The 19,916-nt window shown below is 39.9% G+C and overlaps 1 protein-coding gene across 1 annotated transcript in view; it reads right to left on the reverse strand.

Annotated features, from left to right (window-relative positions):
* The window catches only part of TGFBR3 (transforming growth factor beta receptor 3), a 185,900-nt gene that overhangs the window by 26,222 nt on the left and 139,762 nt on the right, over positions 1–19,916 (reverse strand). Inside the window, exons 6-13 of the mRNA XM_019753067.3 lie at positions 18,851–19,019; positions 17,007–17,154; positions 12,002–12,191; positions 9,493–9,818; positions 8,926–9,078; positions 6,345–6,485; positions 6,021–6,179; positions 1,570–1,869 (exon numbers count right to left, since the gene is read on the reverse strand). Of these exons, the coding sequence (XP_019608626.3) occupies positions 1,570–1,869; positions 6,021–6,179; positions 6,345–6,485; positions 8,926–9,078; positions 9,493–9,818; positions 12,002–12,191; positions 17,007–17,154; positions 18,851–19,019 (1,586 nt within the window). The remainder of the gene's footprint in view (positions 1–1,569; positions 1,870–6,020; positions 6,180–6,344; positions 6,486–8,925; positions 9,079–9,492; positions 9,819–12,001; positions 12,192–17,006; positions 17,155–18,850; positions 19,020–19,916) is intronic.

Below are 19,916 nucleotides of genomic sequence, written 5' to 3' on the forward strand. Positions count from 1 at the left end.
GCTTCTTTACCCAAGAGGGAAGTCAGGTACTATTATTTCAATTTTATAGATGATGAAATGCTGGTTCCAAGAGGTCAACAGATTTTTTTAAAGTACTGTTAGTAAGTAGCCGCCCTTCATTGTCAGTGCCCATGCTCTTTACACTGTGTCTTGCCTTGGGTATAAATGGTGACTTTAAGTTTAGGTTAACATCCCATGTCACCCTCTGGGACTTAGAGCTCTTCTTAGAATGCTCATTTTCACAGATCAACACACTATGAAGCTGGGCTGCTATAGGCCAGGCTCAGTGAAAGTTAACACCTAAAGCTAACAATAAAGACCTCATCCCACCCCATAACTGCCAGGTCTCCTGTACTGGATCCCTAACTCCTAAAAGTCATCCTTTGCCTGGAGGAAACAGCTGGGTCCCACAGCCGAGCATTAAGTGCCCCATGGTTCTCTACCACTAAACCCCAACCTTGATGGCCACTGGAAGGGGAATGCCCACAAAGCTAAGGCATCAATGTTTCCAAAAGCAACCTAAAGAATGCAGCCTAAATTACCTTATACATACATACATGTAAATTACCTTATACATATATACATTATATATACATAATGATTATGATCAGACATGCTGTATTTTCATATGTACTATAAAATTTTCTTTAGTAGTATCAGGGAAAGGGATGTTCGGGGGAATATAATAGTGCAAAGGTTTCAGATCAATGGTAATCTATCCAATAATGATATTTTTTCCTCCTACTTCTACACTTATCTCTTGCAACCTATGTATTGAGAGAATTCCATACATACATTAATGATATAACTCAATTATCAGACTTTTAGACATTGATGAAAATATACACTGCGTGACATATCTATAGAATAAATGCACATATTAAATTATACATATTATGGCAGATCACAGAGGGAAACCAACCCACAGCAGAAAACACCTTTCATGCACAAGGCCAACCTAATGAGGTAATTAACTTTGACCAGCCCCCATATACTAGCCATTCCTGCAAGATCAAAGGGTTCTGATTTCTGTTGTGCTGGCTCAATATGGGGAGTGATATGAAGCAAACATGATGAACTGATATGAAACCAAGAAAAATTTAAATATTTGTTAGTTTCCCTTAGAAGTCCTCCTGAGATAAGTCAACCTTATAACTCACACAGAAAAGGTCAAAACACAACTGCAATACAAGTCTCAGCGGGACCTGGAAAAATTAATCCTCACTGAACTTGTCCTTTCGGCTCTCTGTACTTTTGGCATCGCACACTATCTGAATAGCAAAGATAAAGCCAGACCTCTCCCTCAACGGAAAGCAGTATTAATTTATCATTCATAAGATACTATTAAGTAGCGTGTACGGAAAAAAAAAAATCATACTGTCAGGATTTATCCTCTAAGATCCATAAAACTCATAGTTCCCTGCTAACACAGACTTTATCACTTCAACTAGGCAGTTCCCAAACCAAAAACCCCAACCTGCGATAACTTGTGATTCAACTTTTCTGGAAGGTCACTGACTTACCTAAAAATGTCAAAGTAACAGTACAAATGGATGAAGGCCCACCAACCTTAGGTAACTTCTGGGGGTCTTTTTCCTTCTTGGTACACAATGTGAGTTCACACTGTAGAAAGAGCAGTGAGGTGTTGAAGATGGGCTTAAAAACAAAGCTGAATCTCTTCTTATCCATCTCAGCTTGCGGGATAGGAAAGTGTACTCTCTTGGGATTGTAGAATTTCACAGATTCATCTTTAGGACAAATGTTCTCAATGATGGTGTAATCAGACATTCTATCAGGGTTCGAATATGGAGAGATAAAGCACGTCTGGATGGCAAATCCCAGTTCTTGGTCAGCCTTAGTAACAGACACCTACAAAAAACAGAAAGATTGATACAAAAACAAGTTGGCATCTTTTACTTAAAGGCACAGAATAACATACCAACCTGGCCGTTCTGATGAGAGACATTGCTTAATTTTCACAACATACTTATACAGTCTTCTTTTTAATTACAAAAGTAACATACACTCATTGAAGAAAGAAATGTTTTCTATTTAAATTTGATATGGATGGTGACAATGAATTATTTAATTCAAATGCCAGCCTGCCAGATACAAAATGAGTAAGTCTCTTCAACCTCCCATAAGTCCTCTGGGAGGTAAAAATAAAAGCATATTATGTACCTAAAGTGGATTTTCCAAAATAAATAAAACACCAACAGGCAAAGCCTGTTGTCATAATAGTGCATCAGTCATAAGGCAAGCTCTTTTTACAAAACGGCTCAAAAAATAGAGAGGCAGAATCTATTTAACCTAGGCAGGGAGTACTAAATTTCTAATCTGCGACAAGTCAGAGTGAGCCTAAAACATTGTAGTAAAGCTACAGATCATCTAAAGTCCTGTTTCATGGGGAGCAGGCAGAGCTGGCCCCTGGGGCTGGATATCAGCGACGGTGTAATTTGGTAGAATTTGGTGGAGATCACGGATGGGCCTGGCGAAGTGTCCCAGCCCCTTACAGATCCAAACCAGGACTTGCCAAATACTCTCCCTTCACTCTTTAAGCCCAAGGGAATTTTAAGGGAAATCTAATCTGGAAACGTTTCCGACTCATTTACACTTCCCTCTTACAAAACATTTGTATGGGCTATGTCCAAACCTTGTTAAAGTTCTTTTCTTTAGAAACAGGAAGTAGTGTTTGGCCAAGTATAAACAGAATTCAAACCTCAACTATCCTAAACTCAGCTAAAATCCCGGGACCAGACTGGATTCTCCATTTGGTGACACATGGATCACTGCGCAAACTGCCTCTCCCCTCTATGCTTCATTCCTTGACTAAACTTAGGATCAAAATAAACTTTAGAAACACTTTAGAAATAAAAAACTAATCCTTAACCATAGTCCAATAGTCCCAGACTCCTTTCAAAAGGCATGGAGATATAAACATACTTTCCATTCTGAGAAACCCAGGGGAAATCCCTGACATCGCATAGGGTTTTTAGTCCACAGTGCTATTTAGAAAGATCCTTATGTGGTTAACTACAAGACACTTAACAATGAAAATGATTATGATCATGTAACTTTGTTGTGTCTTAAAGCTTATTCCCTCAGAACAATATCATGAGATAAATATTTTTCATCTCCATTTTATAAATAGAGGAAAAACTGAATACACAGGATAGATGACGTGTTCAAAATCGTATCTAGCAAATGCTGGGTAAAACCAAAGCTTAAACTCAGATATTGACCACAAGTCCATTTTCTCTTTACTATTTCATTATAGCTACAGGGTCAATTCAACCGGCCCAAGAAGTGGCCTTGGGAGAACACTTCGTTAAGAAATCTTTCTAGGACGTGGTGTTTTTGTTAGTTTGTAAATATTCACACTTCATTATTTTTTCAGTGTTTCTGAAAAATAATATATTTTTATCTTGGAAAGATGGCAAATTACATATATCTCATTACTAAAAAGTGACACCTTCCATATGAACTTAGAACCCACAATGCAAAAATGTGTGACAGAAAAAATGCAAATCTTTTCTCTAATCTCAAAGAAAATAATGGCAGAAATGTCTAAGGTATTCCAAAAAGTTGTTTTGGAGGAAAAAATATTATTAATAGATCTTTTACTCTAAAATGGACTGGAAATGTCTAGTATAAGGTCTACGGAATGAGACCAATCCCAGGTAATCTCATGCTCTGCTGCTCATGCACAGCGAACTCTAAGCCTCAGTTTCCTCCCCCACAGACTGAGGGGTACTACCTACCAGATATAGTTATTGTGAGAATTTGTAAAGTCTAAATTACATGCAAAAAAACGCAGTCCCTGGTTAGTCAATAAATACCAGCTATTATTAATAGTACTATTCTAGATTTAAATTTTGGGGTTTATAAATAGTTTTGTTTTGTTTTTTAATCCCCAAGACAAATGAACTAAAAGAAAAGCTGCCATTATGTGACCAACTGTCACCCAAAGATGACCAAAGCCCAGGTGGCAAAACTGATAATGTCTTGGATTAAAAGAAGGGACAATGGTTTACAGTGAACAGAGGATTCTGGGAGGGGATGTGATAAGGCTGGCTGAGAGAAGAAACGCAGAAACAGTTCTTTAGACCAAGCCAATGATTTAGTAAGTTTTACTTACCCTAAGCAAAAAATTTAAAAAAAATTTTTAAGAAACATTTAAAAAAATTTTCTTATCAGCAGTGGAATCCAAACCAAGAAAGAATAAGCATAGATGTTATCCTATTTAGCAAAATATATACAGATTCTCTCTCACATTTTAGGTGGTTTAAAATAACTTTAAAATAAAACAGTTTATAACATTTCTCCCTGCTCAAATTCTCCTCAATGTACTTGATATTTAAAATGGTAGCAAAAAGATTTGGTCCAGTTCTTTTTCATCACTTGATAATATCTTTGAATTTAATTATGAAAAATATAGACAATATATTAAAAAGATATAAATGGGAAAATAGGAATAAAACAAAAACAAAAACCCGTATTCCAAGGAAGCCAGCACTGGGGGAAAGGGGAAAAAACCCAAAACACCCAGGGCTGGATACAAGAGGAAGACTGGCCACTGATTTGCATAAAGCAGCTAAGCCATAAGTTAGCAAAGCCAGGCACACATTTGGAAAAGAACAAACTGCAGTTAAGCAGCACCCCTAAAATCTATAGCACAACAGGGAGTCACTGACCAACTGCACATGTAGATGGTGCAGCCAGAAAAGCAAGAAGAAAACAACGATCTTGGATTAGAAGACATCTATGATTTGGAACAGCAGGCAGAAAAAGCAGTACATTTTCCCCAGTGGAGAAAGAAGGTGTACCCAAAGAAAGAGAAGATCTCTCAAAACAGGGAATTAAAAAAGAGGAGAGATCCAGGAGAATGTCTAGAGCCAGCAGGCTCCATCCCAGAATCAGCACAAATGTGAGAGTAATTTGTCTTTCTAAAATAGAAATATGTGCACTGAAGCTACTTTTAATACATGGACGTATCCCATTCGACCCCTTAAGTTTTTCATTCCTCCCACAATGAAGTAGAACACCAGCTTGCAGCTTAGCACCAAAACCAGCTCATCAGATGGCGATTCTCCTGTAAGACCAGACATCCTGGGGACATAAGGATATTTATCTTCTCCAACCTGAGAATCTGTATATTTGCATTGCTAAGGGGTTATAATTTTCTCTCCTTCCAAATGGCACCTGAGGATAATGATAGCATCCAGTGGGTAACAGTGTGGGCTGTGGAGCCAAATAGCTTGAGTATTAGCCCTGACTCTGAACCCTAGTAGGTACTAAATGTGTGGCCTTGGACAAATTTGTGTCTCAATTTCCTCATCCACTAAATGGGGATATTAATAGTTCTATCTCATAGGAATGCTTTGAAGAGTAAATTACTATAATACTTACAACTGAGTTTGACACAAAATAAATGCACAATAAATGTTAGCTGTTATTTCACTGCTACCACTACTCCCTAATACTTTTGTAGTCATTCCATAGACTTAGGCTATGCATGATTAGTACCGTTACATATAAGAAATAGTTTCAATAAATGTATAGATACACTTAAGTAATGATCTAGAAAAAAACAATTTTCATGAGATATAGTACTACATAGCATTTCACTAAAGTGTGTGCAATTTAAAAGATAAAAATGTATGTGAAGTAGTTTGAAATATGTCATGGTTAACTCTGACATTGCAACTACTGAACTACTATTCCAAAAATGCTAAGGACAAAGCAAGGACAGGGCTTTATTAGCAGAATTCAATAAAAACTGACAATGTTTTTTAAACATTCATCTATAAAATACTCTCTCCCTTTAGTATAATGTAGCAAACCCTGAAATGTCCTGCTATGGTCAGAAATCAACCTGGAAACGCTTTCTGAGCCAAGCCCTCCCCCAGAGCTGCTCAAGGGCCGTGAGGAAGAGCAGGAAGGTCTGCTCTGGCTCATGCCCCAGGAGCTACTACAACTTAGCACTAACCCAACGGCCAAGGCTAACACTGAAATCTCACCTCAACATAAATGTGTCCGTTCTCTGCCACAGAGAAGACTCCCTGTGAGGGCACCAGAAAGAGGTCAGTGTTGTACAGTTCCATGTTGAAGGTGATATTTCTGTTGGGCGGGTCCTGGAAGCTACTGGGATTCCCCACCTGGGGCAGGCTGCAGTTAAACTGGGGTTAAAAACAAGACAGAGATAAATCACAGTCAAATGAAGAATGAAGGCCTTTTTTGAGCTTTGGCCTTTAATATCCAATTCTTCCCCCCAATAGTTCCTAACTAAAGGTAACCAAAAAACAACATTCTCCACAAACTAATTACTGCAAACAAACACATACCACCACAATTTCAGGTCGGCTGAAAAGGGAAGTATCTCCTTCATCCATATCTCCCGGAAATCCATTATCACCTGACTCCAAATCTTCATAACCATCTGGCCAGCCACTACTATCCCCAGGGGATGGAACTTGTATCACAATCTAAAAAGTAAAGAAAGCACAGACAATGTCATAAAAACATTACATGCATTTGGTTCTAACACACGCGTGTGCACGTGCGTGCGCACACACACACATACCTCCAAGGTTGCTTAAGATTTCATCTTCAAAGATATGAAAAATAAAGAGAAACCGAATGCATGTTCAGATTAGGATATGAACTGAAATACATATCTTCCATTGTGAAAAAATACAAATAATTTCAAACAGTGAGAAAACACTAGACACTTAAGTAGGGTTGAATGGGATGGTCAAACAGGCTGTCCTATATTGTGGGGGAGGGGGATTCTTCTAGGTGGCTTCTCTTTATATTGAAAACTTGAAGAAATACTAAGAGCTAGCTAACGCAAGGAGTTAATGTTTACTATTGAGCCATTCTCTCCTCATCTTTTCTCTTGTACTCTTCTATCTTTTCCCCATTTCTTCCCCAATATCTTTCTCTATGGCGTATAGATGCATGAAAGAACATCATGTTTTATTCCACGAGAGTCTATCTTAACACTGGTTGACATGATTATTCCTACGTTAGTTCTAAATAAGATGAAAAAAATTCACCTAAGGACCGTGACTCCATAAATAAAATCCTAATTTCTTTGCATAAATAGGATAGTGCTGCTCTCTTTTTAATTTTTTTTGCTCACGTGTTTAGATTTTGAATATTTTGCAAAACAAAAATATATAGTAAGTCTGACAATTAGTACAAACAATTATAACTAGAAAACAGCTAAAATATTCAGCAAAGGAAGTAGAATAGGAAGAGAACATAGAGAAACCACCTCTCTATTCTTTACCAAGTCCTCAAAAGTACTGATGCAATTGAAGCAAGTATCTAGGATATTGCTTATCCTAGAATCACCATCAGATTCATCATCGTCATCACCATCATCATCACTATGATATATACATATAAGAAGAAAGGGTTTTCAAGAGCTGGCTCATGCTATACCGTTCTCTTTTGAGGCAAATGACACTTTTTCTTTACTTAACAGATTACCGTAGCCTCTTACTGGTGTTAATTTAGACACAAGTTTAAAATTCCAAAATAAAGTACAGTAATATGACATTTATTATATCTGGAAAAACTGGATAATTACAAGAAAATGAGTGTTGGAATTGGCAAGGTGTTCATCATAGAGGTCAAAGGTTCATAGATTATTCCAGTAACAAAGGGTGATCAGCTGGGCCAGCCAGGTGTTGAGAAAAGATCAATAGACGAGAGGTCAGGAGGCTGGATTCCGCTGGGCCCTGCTGTTAACTAGTCCCTCAAATCTAAGCAAGTCCCTTACCTCCCTGGAGTTCAATTTCCTCACCTGTGAAATGAGGAAGTTGAATAAGGTCATCTTAGGGTTCTTTCCAGCTCAAACATTCTAAGATTGTCTGAGGAACAACAAACTTGGGCTCACGAGTCATTCCCAGCATGAGCCACACTGACTGGAATACCTGATGGCCAGTCTTTTCTCTGGATGGGTCAAGTGTATCTATCCACCGGTCGTGGGATGAATGAGAATGAGCAGTCTGGCAGCTCCCCAGCCCATACCAAAGCTGGGACAGGCTCCAAGAGCACAGACACACACACCATGTCGAAGCTGGACATGGATCTGTGAACCTTATTTTCACCATCAAAAGTACAACCTGAACTGCAAAATTAACACTATATCAAGTTCTTTGGAGATAGCATATGTCGAATTCTTTTAATATTCACTGCCTAATGTCATCTCTGCAAGAAAAGGTTTAACCTGAAAAGACTGAGATGAACTGACAAGAATGATTTCAGAAAAAATGTAGGTTAGTTGTTGCAATGGATTATCATTGGGGGAATCTGTGAAATCTCCCTCTGGGTAACCTCAAAAGTAGGAGATTTTCTTCAATTTTGGGTCTTTCTCAGCGGCAGAGAGAAACTTAATAATTTCTTGAAGGCCCTTTTCAGATTTTTTCTCTTTTGGCTCTTTTATTAATGAGAGAGGTGAGAAGTCCTTCCAATTCTGGGTAGGAGTGAAATGAGACCAGGGATCTGATTGGCTCAGTTGTGTAGATGTGATCATGTATAGCCCAAGGGCTTGGACTTTATCCTCATAACGACCAGGCCATTTGATCCTGCAGCGTGGCCACACAGATAGGTCATGATTACCTTGCCAAGGAACCCTCTGTCACCCGGAAATGGAAGGAGGAGAGAAAGAGATAACCATGAATGCTCCAACCAAGAAAATGGGGCCTCCCAACCCCCCCAGATTCACCAATAAAACAAATAAAACCAAAAAGTTCAGCGTCAAAATATATCCCATTTGGTCGAGAACTGATACTTGGCTTTGTTTGGGCCTGGGGTATACGCCCCTCATTTTCATAGAAATTTTAGGACTAATTTTTGGGTAACACCCGGCAAGGCTCTGTCAAAGGGCCAAGCTTTGTTCTGGCGAACACTCACAGAGTTATAGTAAACCACACCATCGGGGGCTGACCGCCGGTGCCGAGTTCCGCAGCCATTCAGAGGAGACTCCAAAATGAAGTGGGTGCCGTTCATCTTGGCCTTGCAGGTGGGATCCAACAGGGTGAGCTCCACCCCCAAGTAGCTGTTGGCCTGAAATAACAACCACCAAAGACGTTAAGCGGGGAACCACAAGCAGCTCTGCAGCACACAGTTAACACATCTTGCCTGGTCTTCCAAGAAAAGGTTGCTGAGGCCTGCATTCCCCCTCCCCCCTTACCTCTTCCCAGCCTACTACCTCTCAACAGCTTCAGGATTGTGTTTGTTGGCCTTGGAAATTCAATAGCAAAATATTGACACACAAGAATCTGGAACCCCCCTTACTGAGAACAACAGGAACCGGTTGAGAATCACAGCCAAGGGAAGTGAGCCTATCCAACTGAGAAAACAGTATCAAGTCTCTGGAGTCCAAAAGTAAAAGAGCTGGAGGGAAATAACTAACACATACTGCAGCAAGATGGGGAGGGAAGCGGCCTTCTCTTCTCTCTTTTAAGAAATTGCACTGACCTGAAAAGAATCTTTTTCTACTGCCACGATCATCTTGTCATTGTCACATTTGACTGACAGGGCAACATCCATGCTCCCTTGCACCTCCTCAGGCTCTCTGGGACCAGAAATCAGTCGTAAGCTGGGGATGACAGGGTCCTTTGCCTGGGGGATCGCATCTTCTTCCCCTTCCTTCTGGCCTCTCCTGGGGAGGTCCGGGAAAGGAAAGGGGAAACCTCCATTCCGGCCACCCCCGCCCCGGATGGGTGGGTTGTCCAGGGTGCCAGGGTCCAGCAGGATCCGTAGCTCAGGAGGGATGGTATGGACTTCCTCATCTCTCATCTCCTCTGGTGACAACAGAAGAAAGAAAAACATCATCAGTGTTTGATACCAGGCCACAATCATCGTTAGAGGCAAGAACGGAAGGAATTAGCAGAGAAGGGGTGTGTGTCAAATTACTCTTAACAAGTAATGTATAAAAGAGATGAGGAGCGTGGAAGCCTGAATTCTAGCCCTTGTGTTCCTTCTAACCCGAGTGGCTTTGGGCCAGTGGTTTACTTCTCTGTGCCTTGGTTTCCCAATTTTTTAAATTAAGAGGTTGGGTGAGATCAGTGATTCTCAACTTTGGCTGCACATTAAAAATCACTTTGGGAGCTTAAAAAAAAAGTCACTATGCCCAGGTTTCACCCCAGGCCAGTTAAAAATCAGACCCTCTGAGTGGTACCTAATTGTTAGTATGTTTGAAAGTGCCCCACATGATTCCAATGTACAGCCAAGGTTGAGAGGCATTGGATTAGATGATTTCTAAAGCACTACAAACTATAAAAATCCATAATTCAAATAAGTTATATTAGTCCATTCATATTCCATTGCAATACTTCCCTTGAATCTAGAGATTTTTCAGAAGAGTTTCTGTAAATATTTCTTTCTTTCTTTTTATTAGTTTCAAGTGTACAAAACAATGTAATAGACATTTATCATTTATATCCCTCACACAGTGATAACCTCCCTCCCCCATCTACTACCCATCTGACAGCGCATACAGCCATTACATTTCCACTGTCTCTATTCCTAATGCTGTACTCCACTTCTTGTAACTATACATATACATATGTATACAATTATATATATGTATAATTGTAGTTGACATTCATTATTGTTCAGCTTCAGCTTCAGGTGTACAGTGCAGTGATCAGGCATCTACATCATCCCTGAGGTGGTCTCCTTAATGGGACAAGTGTCCATCAGATACCCTGTAAACATTTCTTAAAACAATATTGGTATTTTAAAATTATTTGCTACCTGATTTTTGACTACTAAATTCTAATACGTATCAAGGTATCCTGGCCTTTTAGAACCTAGTCCTGAAGGAGAAAAGAAAAAGCTGCTTAGATTTTATTTCTAAAAAAGCTGCTTAGCTACTTATACCTTCAAAGGGAGAGGTATAGTTCCATTTAATCAATGCTCAGTGTTTTTTCCATATTGTCAACAATTTAGAGAAAAAAAAATGTACCCTGTCTCCAAAGCCAATTGATGTATGCTTGGGGTCAATCCATCTCAGGGGAGCTGCAAATGAAGATGACCAATGAACATTAACTCTCCTTCAGTACTATCTTTTTTAAAAAAGAGCACAGCTGTACAGGTCCAAAAGAAGTCAGAGTTTAGGAGGGTTTTTTAAATTTGTACTTTGACAAAAACCTTCACCACAATCCTGTGAGGTAGGTCCTGTTATTCCCCCATATTACTGAAGAGGAACAACCTGAGGCTCACAGGTTAATCAACTCCTCCCCTCCCCCCACCCCAAACAGTGAATAAATGGCAGAGCTGGGACTTGAAGCTGTTCTCCTAATCTTCATCCTATCAACACTGCACTCAGTAGCAGCATCACGGGGTGAGAAACAGATCTGGGGAGCAGAAAACAACTCTTGGGATTTGAGTCTCACTCGCTATAAGACTCTGGGAAACCTCAAGAACTTGTTAAGCCTCTGCTTTCTGCTCCGTCAACCTGGGGTAATAACTCTCCTGTATTCCCTCTAGGTGAGAATGAGAATGAGAAATCTAGTCATGCTGTTTGATCATACCATTTGGGTTGCTTATGTTGAGAATGAGAAAGCACTTGGTATGCGGCCTCATGACTGTTTTTATGTAAGGTACAGCCTGAGCTAAGCCTTCTCTCCTGCAGTTGTAACCCCTCTGTATCTCAGCTGTAAGTTATTATTAGGTACCTCGGAAATAGGAGGCCAGGCCAGCGTACCCTTAATGTAATCACAGTGAAGGTAATCTATAACAAAGTTCTCTAACATGCAATCAACATTATGTTACTAAAAAAAATCTATATTAGAGATAATTTCCTCAAAACAATCTATCACACTTCAAGATAACTTAAGCTTTATAATAAAAAGTAGTTAAACAAATCATTAACATTTGCAATAGGAAAACAGCACCCTGTAACCTGAAATGAGAGTTCCTCATTGGAAAGCTTCATTTGAGGGATATTTTTAACACAATTTAAAAAAAAAATCAAACATACCATTGTTTTCAAGCTGAAGATGAAATCTATTAGCCACAGGAGCCATTGTGTATGATGTCACTGGACTATAGCCATTGTCTAAGGCCCACTTGACCAGATTCTCTTGGGTTGAAGGAATGTCATCTCTTATTGATTTGGTCATTACCATGGACCTCTCGCTCTCTTTCCCAAAGCCAACACTATTAGGAGCCTGAAAATAACAGCAAATTTTCACTGATGAGTCTGAAATAAAACAGTGCTTTAAATAAGAATAATTAAATATCTGAAACAAACAGATTCTATATTGTATATGAAGGAATTATCTATCCTTTCAATCTCTGTTTTCCTTGGACTAAGAACACCAATGTGAAAATCTGTAACAACGGATTAAGAATCTATGCATGCTGTTTGATCATATTACTTGGGTTATGTTGATAAAAATAATTCTAATGACAGCTAAGCAGCTACACACTAAGTATATCTAGTATGTTACTGCAGTTAATGTTTAAATTACTAACACACACATACCAAATATGTTATGTATAGCAGACTTTCCCTTATTTTTATTTAAAATTATGTATAAAGTATACAGCTGTGCACGTCATTTATATTGCCCCCCAACCCCCAAAAATGCCTGTTCCTACTTCCTTACCCAAGATTTAAATGAAAAAAGGCTCAGCCTATTTGCTTCAGTAGTTAACTGGGAGGCTATCTCATCTTTGTAAACTATTAAGTTCCATATGGTGCAATAACCAATGTTTATATTTCATTTACAATTTATGATCTATTTAGCAATCCTGTAATCGTATTCATCTGCCAATTCTATTAACTGAATATGCTTAGATTTTATGTTGTAAATATTAATCAATTTAGGTTACTACGTATGCCTCTAAATATCAATATTTTATCCAGCAAGTCAGTCTTAAAATTGGCTTTCACCAGGTAAGCAGTTACAAAATTAAAACTGAAAGATAGAAATCTTTCCAAAACAGAGATATAAAAGGACTCTGAGTAACCAGGACATTGAAGGTAAATTTTCTCATCACCTGCTCTCTCCTGCAGCAGTGATCTTGTCAGACAGCAAGGGAGCTGAATGATACAGAGGAAACCCCAAAGGGAAGGCACCACATTTTCAACAACTGCTCCAACCGAGCTGCAAAGTCCTTCCAACATGCAGATTACGACATTTTCATGCTGTATAAATATCACTTTAATTTCCATGCCCAATTATTTTCTCCTGCATACATGCAGCATTTTCCCTAAATTCCCCATTTGTTTCCCATTCTGTTTGCCCCTCACATGACTAAATATTAATCCTTTCCCACTGTAAAACCATAGAATATTCACAGGCTCTAAGTTCTGTTGGCCTCTTTGGTTGTGGGATAATAGCTGAGGATACATATTTTCAATTCAAAGCTTAAAGGGGTTCACCCAGTATATTTTTCTATTACCCAAAGTGCTTATCTGAGGGAAAACTGCCAGACTGCCTCGTCACAATCATATATGCAAAGGAACCAGCCAGCTCCACCAAGTTCTACTGCCATTTGCAAAAAACTCAGCTTCACAGGTTTGGAATATTCTAGCTCTTCCTCTGGTTGGTGTGCCAAAGAAAATTCTTTAGGGGAAGGAAGGGTTAAAAAAAAGGAAGAAGAAAAAGAAAGAAAACTAAAATGAGATAAAGAAGGATCCAGTTTGTTCTTAGAACTTTTTATTCATTTAGTCAACGGCAGTTTCTTAGGCACAGCTTCTTCCAGCCTTTCAAAGCAGCATGTCATTTTGATTGGCTGGAGTTGCGAGACTGGCTTAAACACTACTACTTGGCCTCATCTGCCCTAGTCTTTCATGTTGTTGGACAGCTGAGAAAATACTGCATTTCCAGAATACAATTATGATAACCGCCACCTGTCCTTTTGGTATCAATATGGAGTGATTTGTTTACACCTTTCCACATGAAATCTAGGAGCTGTCAGTACAACTCATACTGATTACGCCTTGGGACTTACAAGGCTAGAAATCTATCCACACTTTTGTGAAGCAGCAAGGCTCCGGAAAATGGCAAGCAAGTTGGTTCCCAGCAATGAGTGAATGCCTCACTCTGTGTTTCTGGGCATCTCCAGGCTTTTCCAAGGCCTCAGTGTAGCTACTACAAATGGGAGTGCGCAAGAGGGTCTCCAAATACCGCCACCATCTTTTCCACCTACATCTTCATAAAGGATGATGAGCTAGGTAAAATCTGAGGGCCTCTCTGTCCTCCCCCACCACCCAACATACACTGGCACCAAAACTGTTGGCGTAGGGGAGGGGGGCCTGGGGGAAGAAGTGGTCAGAAAGTATAGCGCATATTCCCACTGGGATTTAAAAATCAATGTCTTTTCTAAAAATAAGCCAGCTATCACCAACCTTAAAGTCCTGAGGCTACATTACATAGTATAACAGGAAATTTCTAACACATTTCCTCCATCTATTCTTTGATGTTTTGGAGGTTCTTCCAAAATGTGATTATGCATGGTCCGTAAGAGACCTGAAGAAAAAGCTAGAGCTGGGCAGGGCAATGTAGATATTTCTGGTAGTCCCATTCTTGCCCACAGCAAGCCCTTTGCATCTCCTTGGACCATTCTGTCATTTGGGGGGTGCATTCTGCCAACATCCCAAACACACACACACACACACGCACGCCATCCATGTATAATAGGGCTCTTCTTTAAATTTACCCTAAGTTCCTTACAATTCCTTTAGTAGACATTTTGCTTTGTTTTCACTTTGTTTAGAGAAATCAATTGCTCTCACAGACAGACTTTTAAAGACTTGCTTATGGAAGGAAGATGAACTCCCTTTTTACGGTATGTGCATACTGGGTTAGGAGCTTTACATATGTTACCTTATTTAATTCTTCTCCAGAATATCGGGGGATAGGCACTACTATTCCTTTGTGAGAGAAGGGGAACCTGAGGCTCACAGAAGTTAAGCAGCACCTCTAAGGCTGAGAACTCACCCTCAGGCAGTGTGCCGAGAGCTTTAGATGAAACACCCAGTAGGCACTTAACAAATACTTGTTGAATGAACAAATAAACTCTGTTAAACCTCACAGTAACTCTCAAGATGAGTACTATCATTGTACCCATTTCACAGATAAGGAAACAGGCTCAGAGCTCAATCGGATTGCCCAGTATTAACTGGGAGTAATGACGATTGGAGATGAGATTTGAATCCAGCCCTGTCTGGCACCAAAGCCTGGACTCCTTCCACTCTACCGTTATTGTCTTCAAAGGAAATACTTGAAACAAGGTCACTATAAACCATTTCCCTCTTTCTAAGCACAAATGTATGCCTTTTTATTAACAGGTTAATTTTCCCTCACAGCACAGTCAGAATTCACATCTGAGACAGGGAGTTAGGAAATCACAAAGCATGAAACTGGAGGAATAAAAAAGAACATCGTGAAACATTACCTAATTGTTTAGTAATGCTGTCATGCATTGTCCAAAATTGGCCTGGAACAGGAGTACAGCCAAGGAAAGAAATATAAACAGATCTTGCACTGGGATGAGCAATCTCATTTCTAGCCTTTCTGATTCATGTGAGAAGTAGGGACATTCAAAGCGAGCTCCAGGACTGCCACGGACATACTCAGGGAGAGAAAGAGCCATTGAAGGGTCAGGGCTGAAAGAACATTTACACAAGAACTCCAGCAGAGAATTAAAATGGACCGTATGTTTTTGTCTTTCAAAGCATGATTCCCCTTCCTGTTTTTGTTATTCTGAAATCAAAAACATTTGGTTGGTGTGCCAGGCAGCAAAGGCTGCAGACACCTCGGATCACCATCCTCCCTCGTGCCATGCCAGCAAAGGCAATCAAAACAGCTCTGACTTCAGAAAATCACAGCTGGGCTGTGTGCTCGACACCAAATTAATGTATCACCATTACACAAGATGGCTTACTGGGATCGTCTCAAAGTTTAAAAAAAAAAAAAAAAACACCCCACAGGAACCAGAAATGATTACTTTAAATTAAGATGTGTGTGCTCGCGGTTTTGCCTGCTGCCTCTGGTGAGTGCCTGGACATGACGTTGCCTAGGGGACCCTTGGCTCTGTTCACTGCTGTATCCCATGAAGGTGCAATGAATGAATAATACCCAAACCAAAGGCATTCCACTCCCAAAACATCAAAAACATAAAACCCACTCCAATGGATTAAATACAGGTACTGAAAGAGGAACTGGTCACAATTGTCTGTTTTTAAAAAGACAATGCACAAAAATTTGAGTCTACAAAAGAGATGCTAAAGAGGTAATTATCGTCTTAAAAATGAGGAGGGGGGTTTTTCTTTAACCTTTCAATATAATTCACTCCAACATTCTGTCAAATAGTTATCTCCCTAAACATATTTGAAAAAGATTTATTTTTACCAAATTTCAACATTTAACTTTTCAGGAAACTAGCTGCTGTTTGTCTACCATGCCAACCAGCTAAGCCTCTTCAGCATAGTTCCTTCATGAAACATAATGCTTACGGAACAGGCTGAGGGAGACTTCTCTAGCGTCATCTCACCTCTCCACTGTTGTGAGTCTTTTATCCGTGTTTCACCCTTATTAGTTAGAAGCAAGTGAAAAAGACATGCCAATATCATGTATTTATCTCAAAAGTCAAGTGTGCGGACCTTACAGGACTCAATCATAAAAGGCTTGTGTGGGTTATTTTACACTACGACTGGAAAGTAGTGATGCATTTCAGCAATTTCACAAATTAGGCCAGAGGTGTTAAGGGACTTGCCCAAGGTCACAGTTTGTAAATGGCAGAGTCTGGACTCAAATCCGGGTCTGTCTTGACCCCAGAGACCATAATATTAACCACCACACTGTTCACCATTGTCAGGAGAAACCAAGGAGCAGGCTGTTCTGCAAAGTGAAAAATTTTTGAGAGAGCTTAGAGAGAGTCCAAAGAGGCAGAAACTTTACAATAATAACACATACAAATATGGCTTAAATTATTGTCAGTCATCAAAACAAAGAAATGCTCAACCAACTTACAATAACTTTCAGGTTTCCCTTCACATCGAAAGACTTGATCACCCAGTTGACAGACTTTTTGCACTTCAGGATCAAGATGAGATTTTTGACCAGCTCAGGATCCTTTCGAGAAGGTCTTATGTCAATTATTATATCCACCTGGAAAGCACTGTGAGTGGGAAACAGAGGCAGGGTTAGGACCCAAATGCCAGAAAGTTGCAACTATCTCCCCTCTTCCAAGTCTTCATGTTTCCAGTGTCTGGCCAGTTGATTAAAAAGCTGGAGTGGATCCCAGGCAAATGACATGTGCAAAACAGATTGTTAGTGCACACATAACAAAATGGTCTTACATAACAACAGAAAATATGACTGCTGATAATTAGCCACTAAAATTTTTCTCCTCTTGGGGGGAGAAAAAAAAAGGTGGTTACTTAATGCAGCCACTGTTTGACGTGGACTTGAACAAACCAGAAGAGTTTACTTCTGAAGCAGAACTGTTGCTTTTTCAACCTTCAACATCTTCAATGCTTCAATGTGTAACTTTCCAATGTGCTATATGTTCAAAATCCTTCAAAACCAGAAGTGGGCAGCAGTTTGGTGAGTGAGGGGGGAGGAGAGATGGCAGGGAGGGTGGTGGTATTTGTAGTGGGGTGGGGGAAAGAGGCAATAAAAAAAATAGGGAATTTCAGAATAAGTGGCAAAAGGCTGGAGAATTTATATAAGGTTTGCTTAAGCCATTAACATTTGCTACAGAATCCTATCTTCACTGACTTTCCCAAACTTCTGGATATACAGTTACTAAAATAAAGAAAACAGATGGTCAACAAAGTGAGTGATTACTGGAAAATTGATGAACACAACCCAAACTTCTAAGAATTCAGTATAAAAGAGAATTTTTACCAAACAATAACATCTCTGTCATTCTGAATTTAAAGGAAAGACTTTCTTTCCATCTTGGTTTTATACACTTGTAAATTATAAAACGAATGATACACTCAAATGAAGCCTTAGGCTTAATATCTAAGCACATTTGCCAGAGTGTTTCTATTCTCATTCTCTTTTAATTTTCCACAAAATTCTTCATAGGGGACAGAATGGAATCTCACCAAAACTGATCTTAGTTTATTCATTTTTGAAATCAAAATTTGATTAGAATTTTAACTTTGAAATCCTTCTACAATACAAATTTATATTTTAAGTCACTAGTCCACATGAAATGCAGGCTAAAGTGGAAGAAGGGCCAAATTTTCCTTTTTGTTTCTTTTTAAAAAAAATTCCCTATTTGTTCTTGATAGGGAAGGTTCAATTCCCAGTCCTGGGGCAGGAAGTTGAGGGTGGGAGGAGAACAAGAACACAAAGGACAGGCAGGTCAGATCTAACGGCTATTCGGTGTGTCACCATGAAGGGCCACTCCGCGACACTCACCCATACAGCTTTAATGTAGTGCAGACGAGTGCAAAAGTGCTCTGATGACACTATGAACAGAACTTTATACCATCAGAATGCTAGTAAAATAATAATTATGTGAATAAGGCACATTTCGTAATTTTCTTCTCAGGAGATAACCTCAGTCAAAGGAGATAATGATGGAGCAAAACTGACTGTGTCCCAATCAGTACCAAGAAATTCAGAATAGGCCTCAGGAACTCATCTGGAATATAGGGGACCTAGAGACAGATGCAGGAAATACAGTGTACCACTGGTGCCTTTACTCCCTTCTTCAGAGCTTCTGTGACTCTCACCCAAAACATCGATGGCTCCCTCCTTCCTGCACAGGGAGGACCCCTCCTTGCCCTACCTCAAGTCAGGAAACATCTTTATTTTCATGTCTGCTCATTTCAAAACACTCACATACACACACTCACCTGTAGGGGTTAGAGTTGGGGGAGAGTAACTCGATGATGTGTACTTCCTTATCTAGGGGCTGGCTGGATATCACACACCCTTCGGCTGCTTTGGGCTGAAGGTACTCAGCAAGGTAATTGAGCGAGAGAAAATTCTTCCCTATGTTGCATGTGGGAGGGAACACTTGATCTGAAAGTAAAGAAGCACAGGATAATCTGTCAAACCACTGAGCTACGTGGTGGTAACCAGACTCAAAGGAAAGAAGGTGATGGTGACACTGAACAAGGGAAGGATACAGGGAACCACAACTGCTAAGGAAGGGCCTTAGATTTCCTCAACCACTGTCTTAAAATGCCACCCTGTGGTCACTAGTGACCCCCAAGTGATCACCTCTAATGGCCTCTTTTGGTCTAAGTCCTCTCTTGTTTTCTGTGCTACTTCTTGGTCTTCATCCATTTCCTTGGACCCATTTCCAGTCTCTTTCACTGGCTCCTCCTCCTCTGCCCATCCTTTAAAAACCAGTGGTCCTTAACCTTGGTGGCACGTCAGTACCCGCCTGCTTGGATCCCATTCCAGAGGCTCGGACTCAGATCTAGGTGGGGCTAGGAAGCTCTCTCTTTGAAGAGCTCCATAATTGATCCTGATATAAAACCAAGACTAAGAATCTTATTTCCTTCCTCAATCTTCTCTTTGCCTTATATTCTTCCTAGACGATCTCAATCACTTCCACAGCTTCAGCTTGTACCTAGATCATGACTCCTTTTGTGAACCATAGTCCTGTACTATCACCTGCCTACCAAGCACCTCCCAACTAAAGCGCCACTAAATACTTCACGGTCAGCACACTCAACAATGAATCTAATTATGGACCCTATCTCCAGATACGCTCCTCCTTGGAGAGTTGCTACTTCATTCATAGGAAAACCAGCTACCTTAGCAATCCTCTGGCCCACCACGTACAAGTCATCATTCCCTCGTATTTATTCCCCACAACACTTGATGCTCTAAAGGAGGTAGGAGTTTCAGGGACACAGTGAGGGCAAACTTGCATGCTTTCTCATAATCTTGAAACAGACAACTAATGTT

Source organism: Rhinolophus sinicus, chromosome 14 (genome assembly GCF_057876585.1).
Source record: "Rhinolophus sinicus isolate RSI-liver-muscle chromosome 14, RSI-T2T, whole genome shotgun sequence".
In the NCBI taxonomy this organism is placed as follows: domain Eukaryota; kingdom Metazoa; phylum Chordata; class Mammalia; order Chiroptera; family Rhinolophidae; genus Rhinolophus; species Rhinolophus sinicus.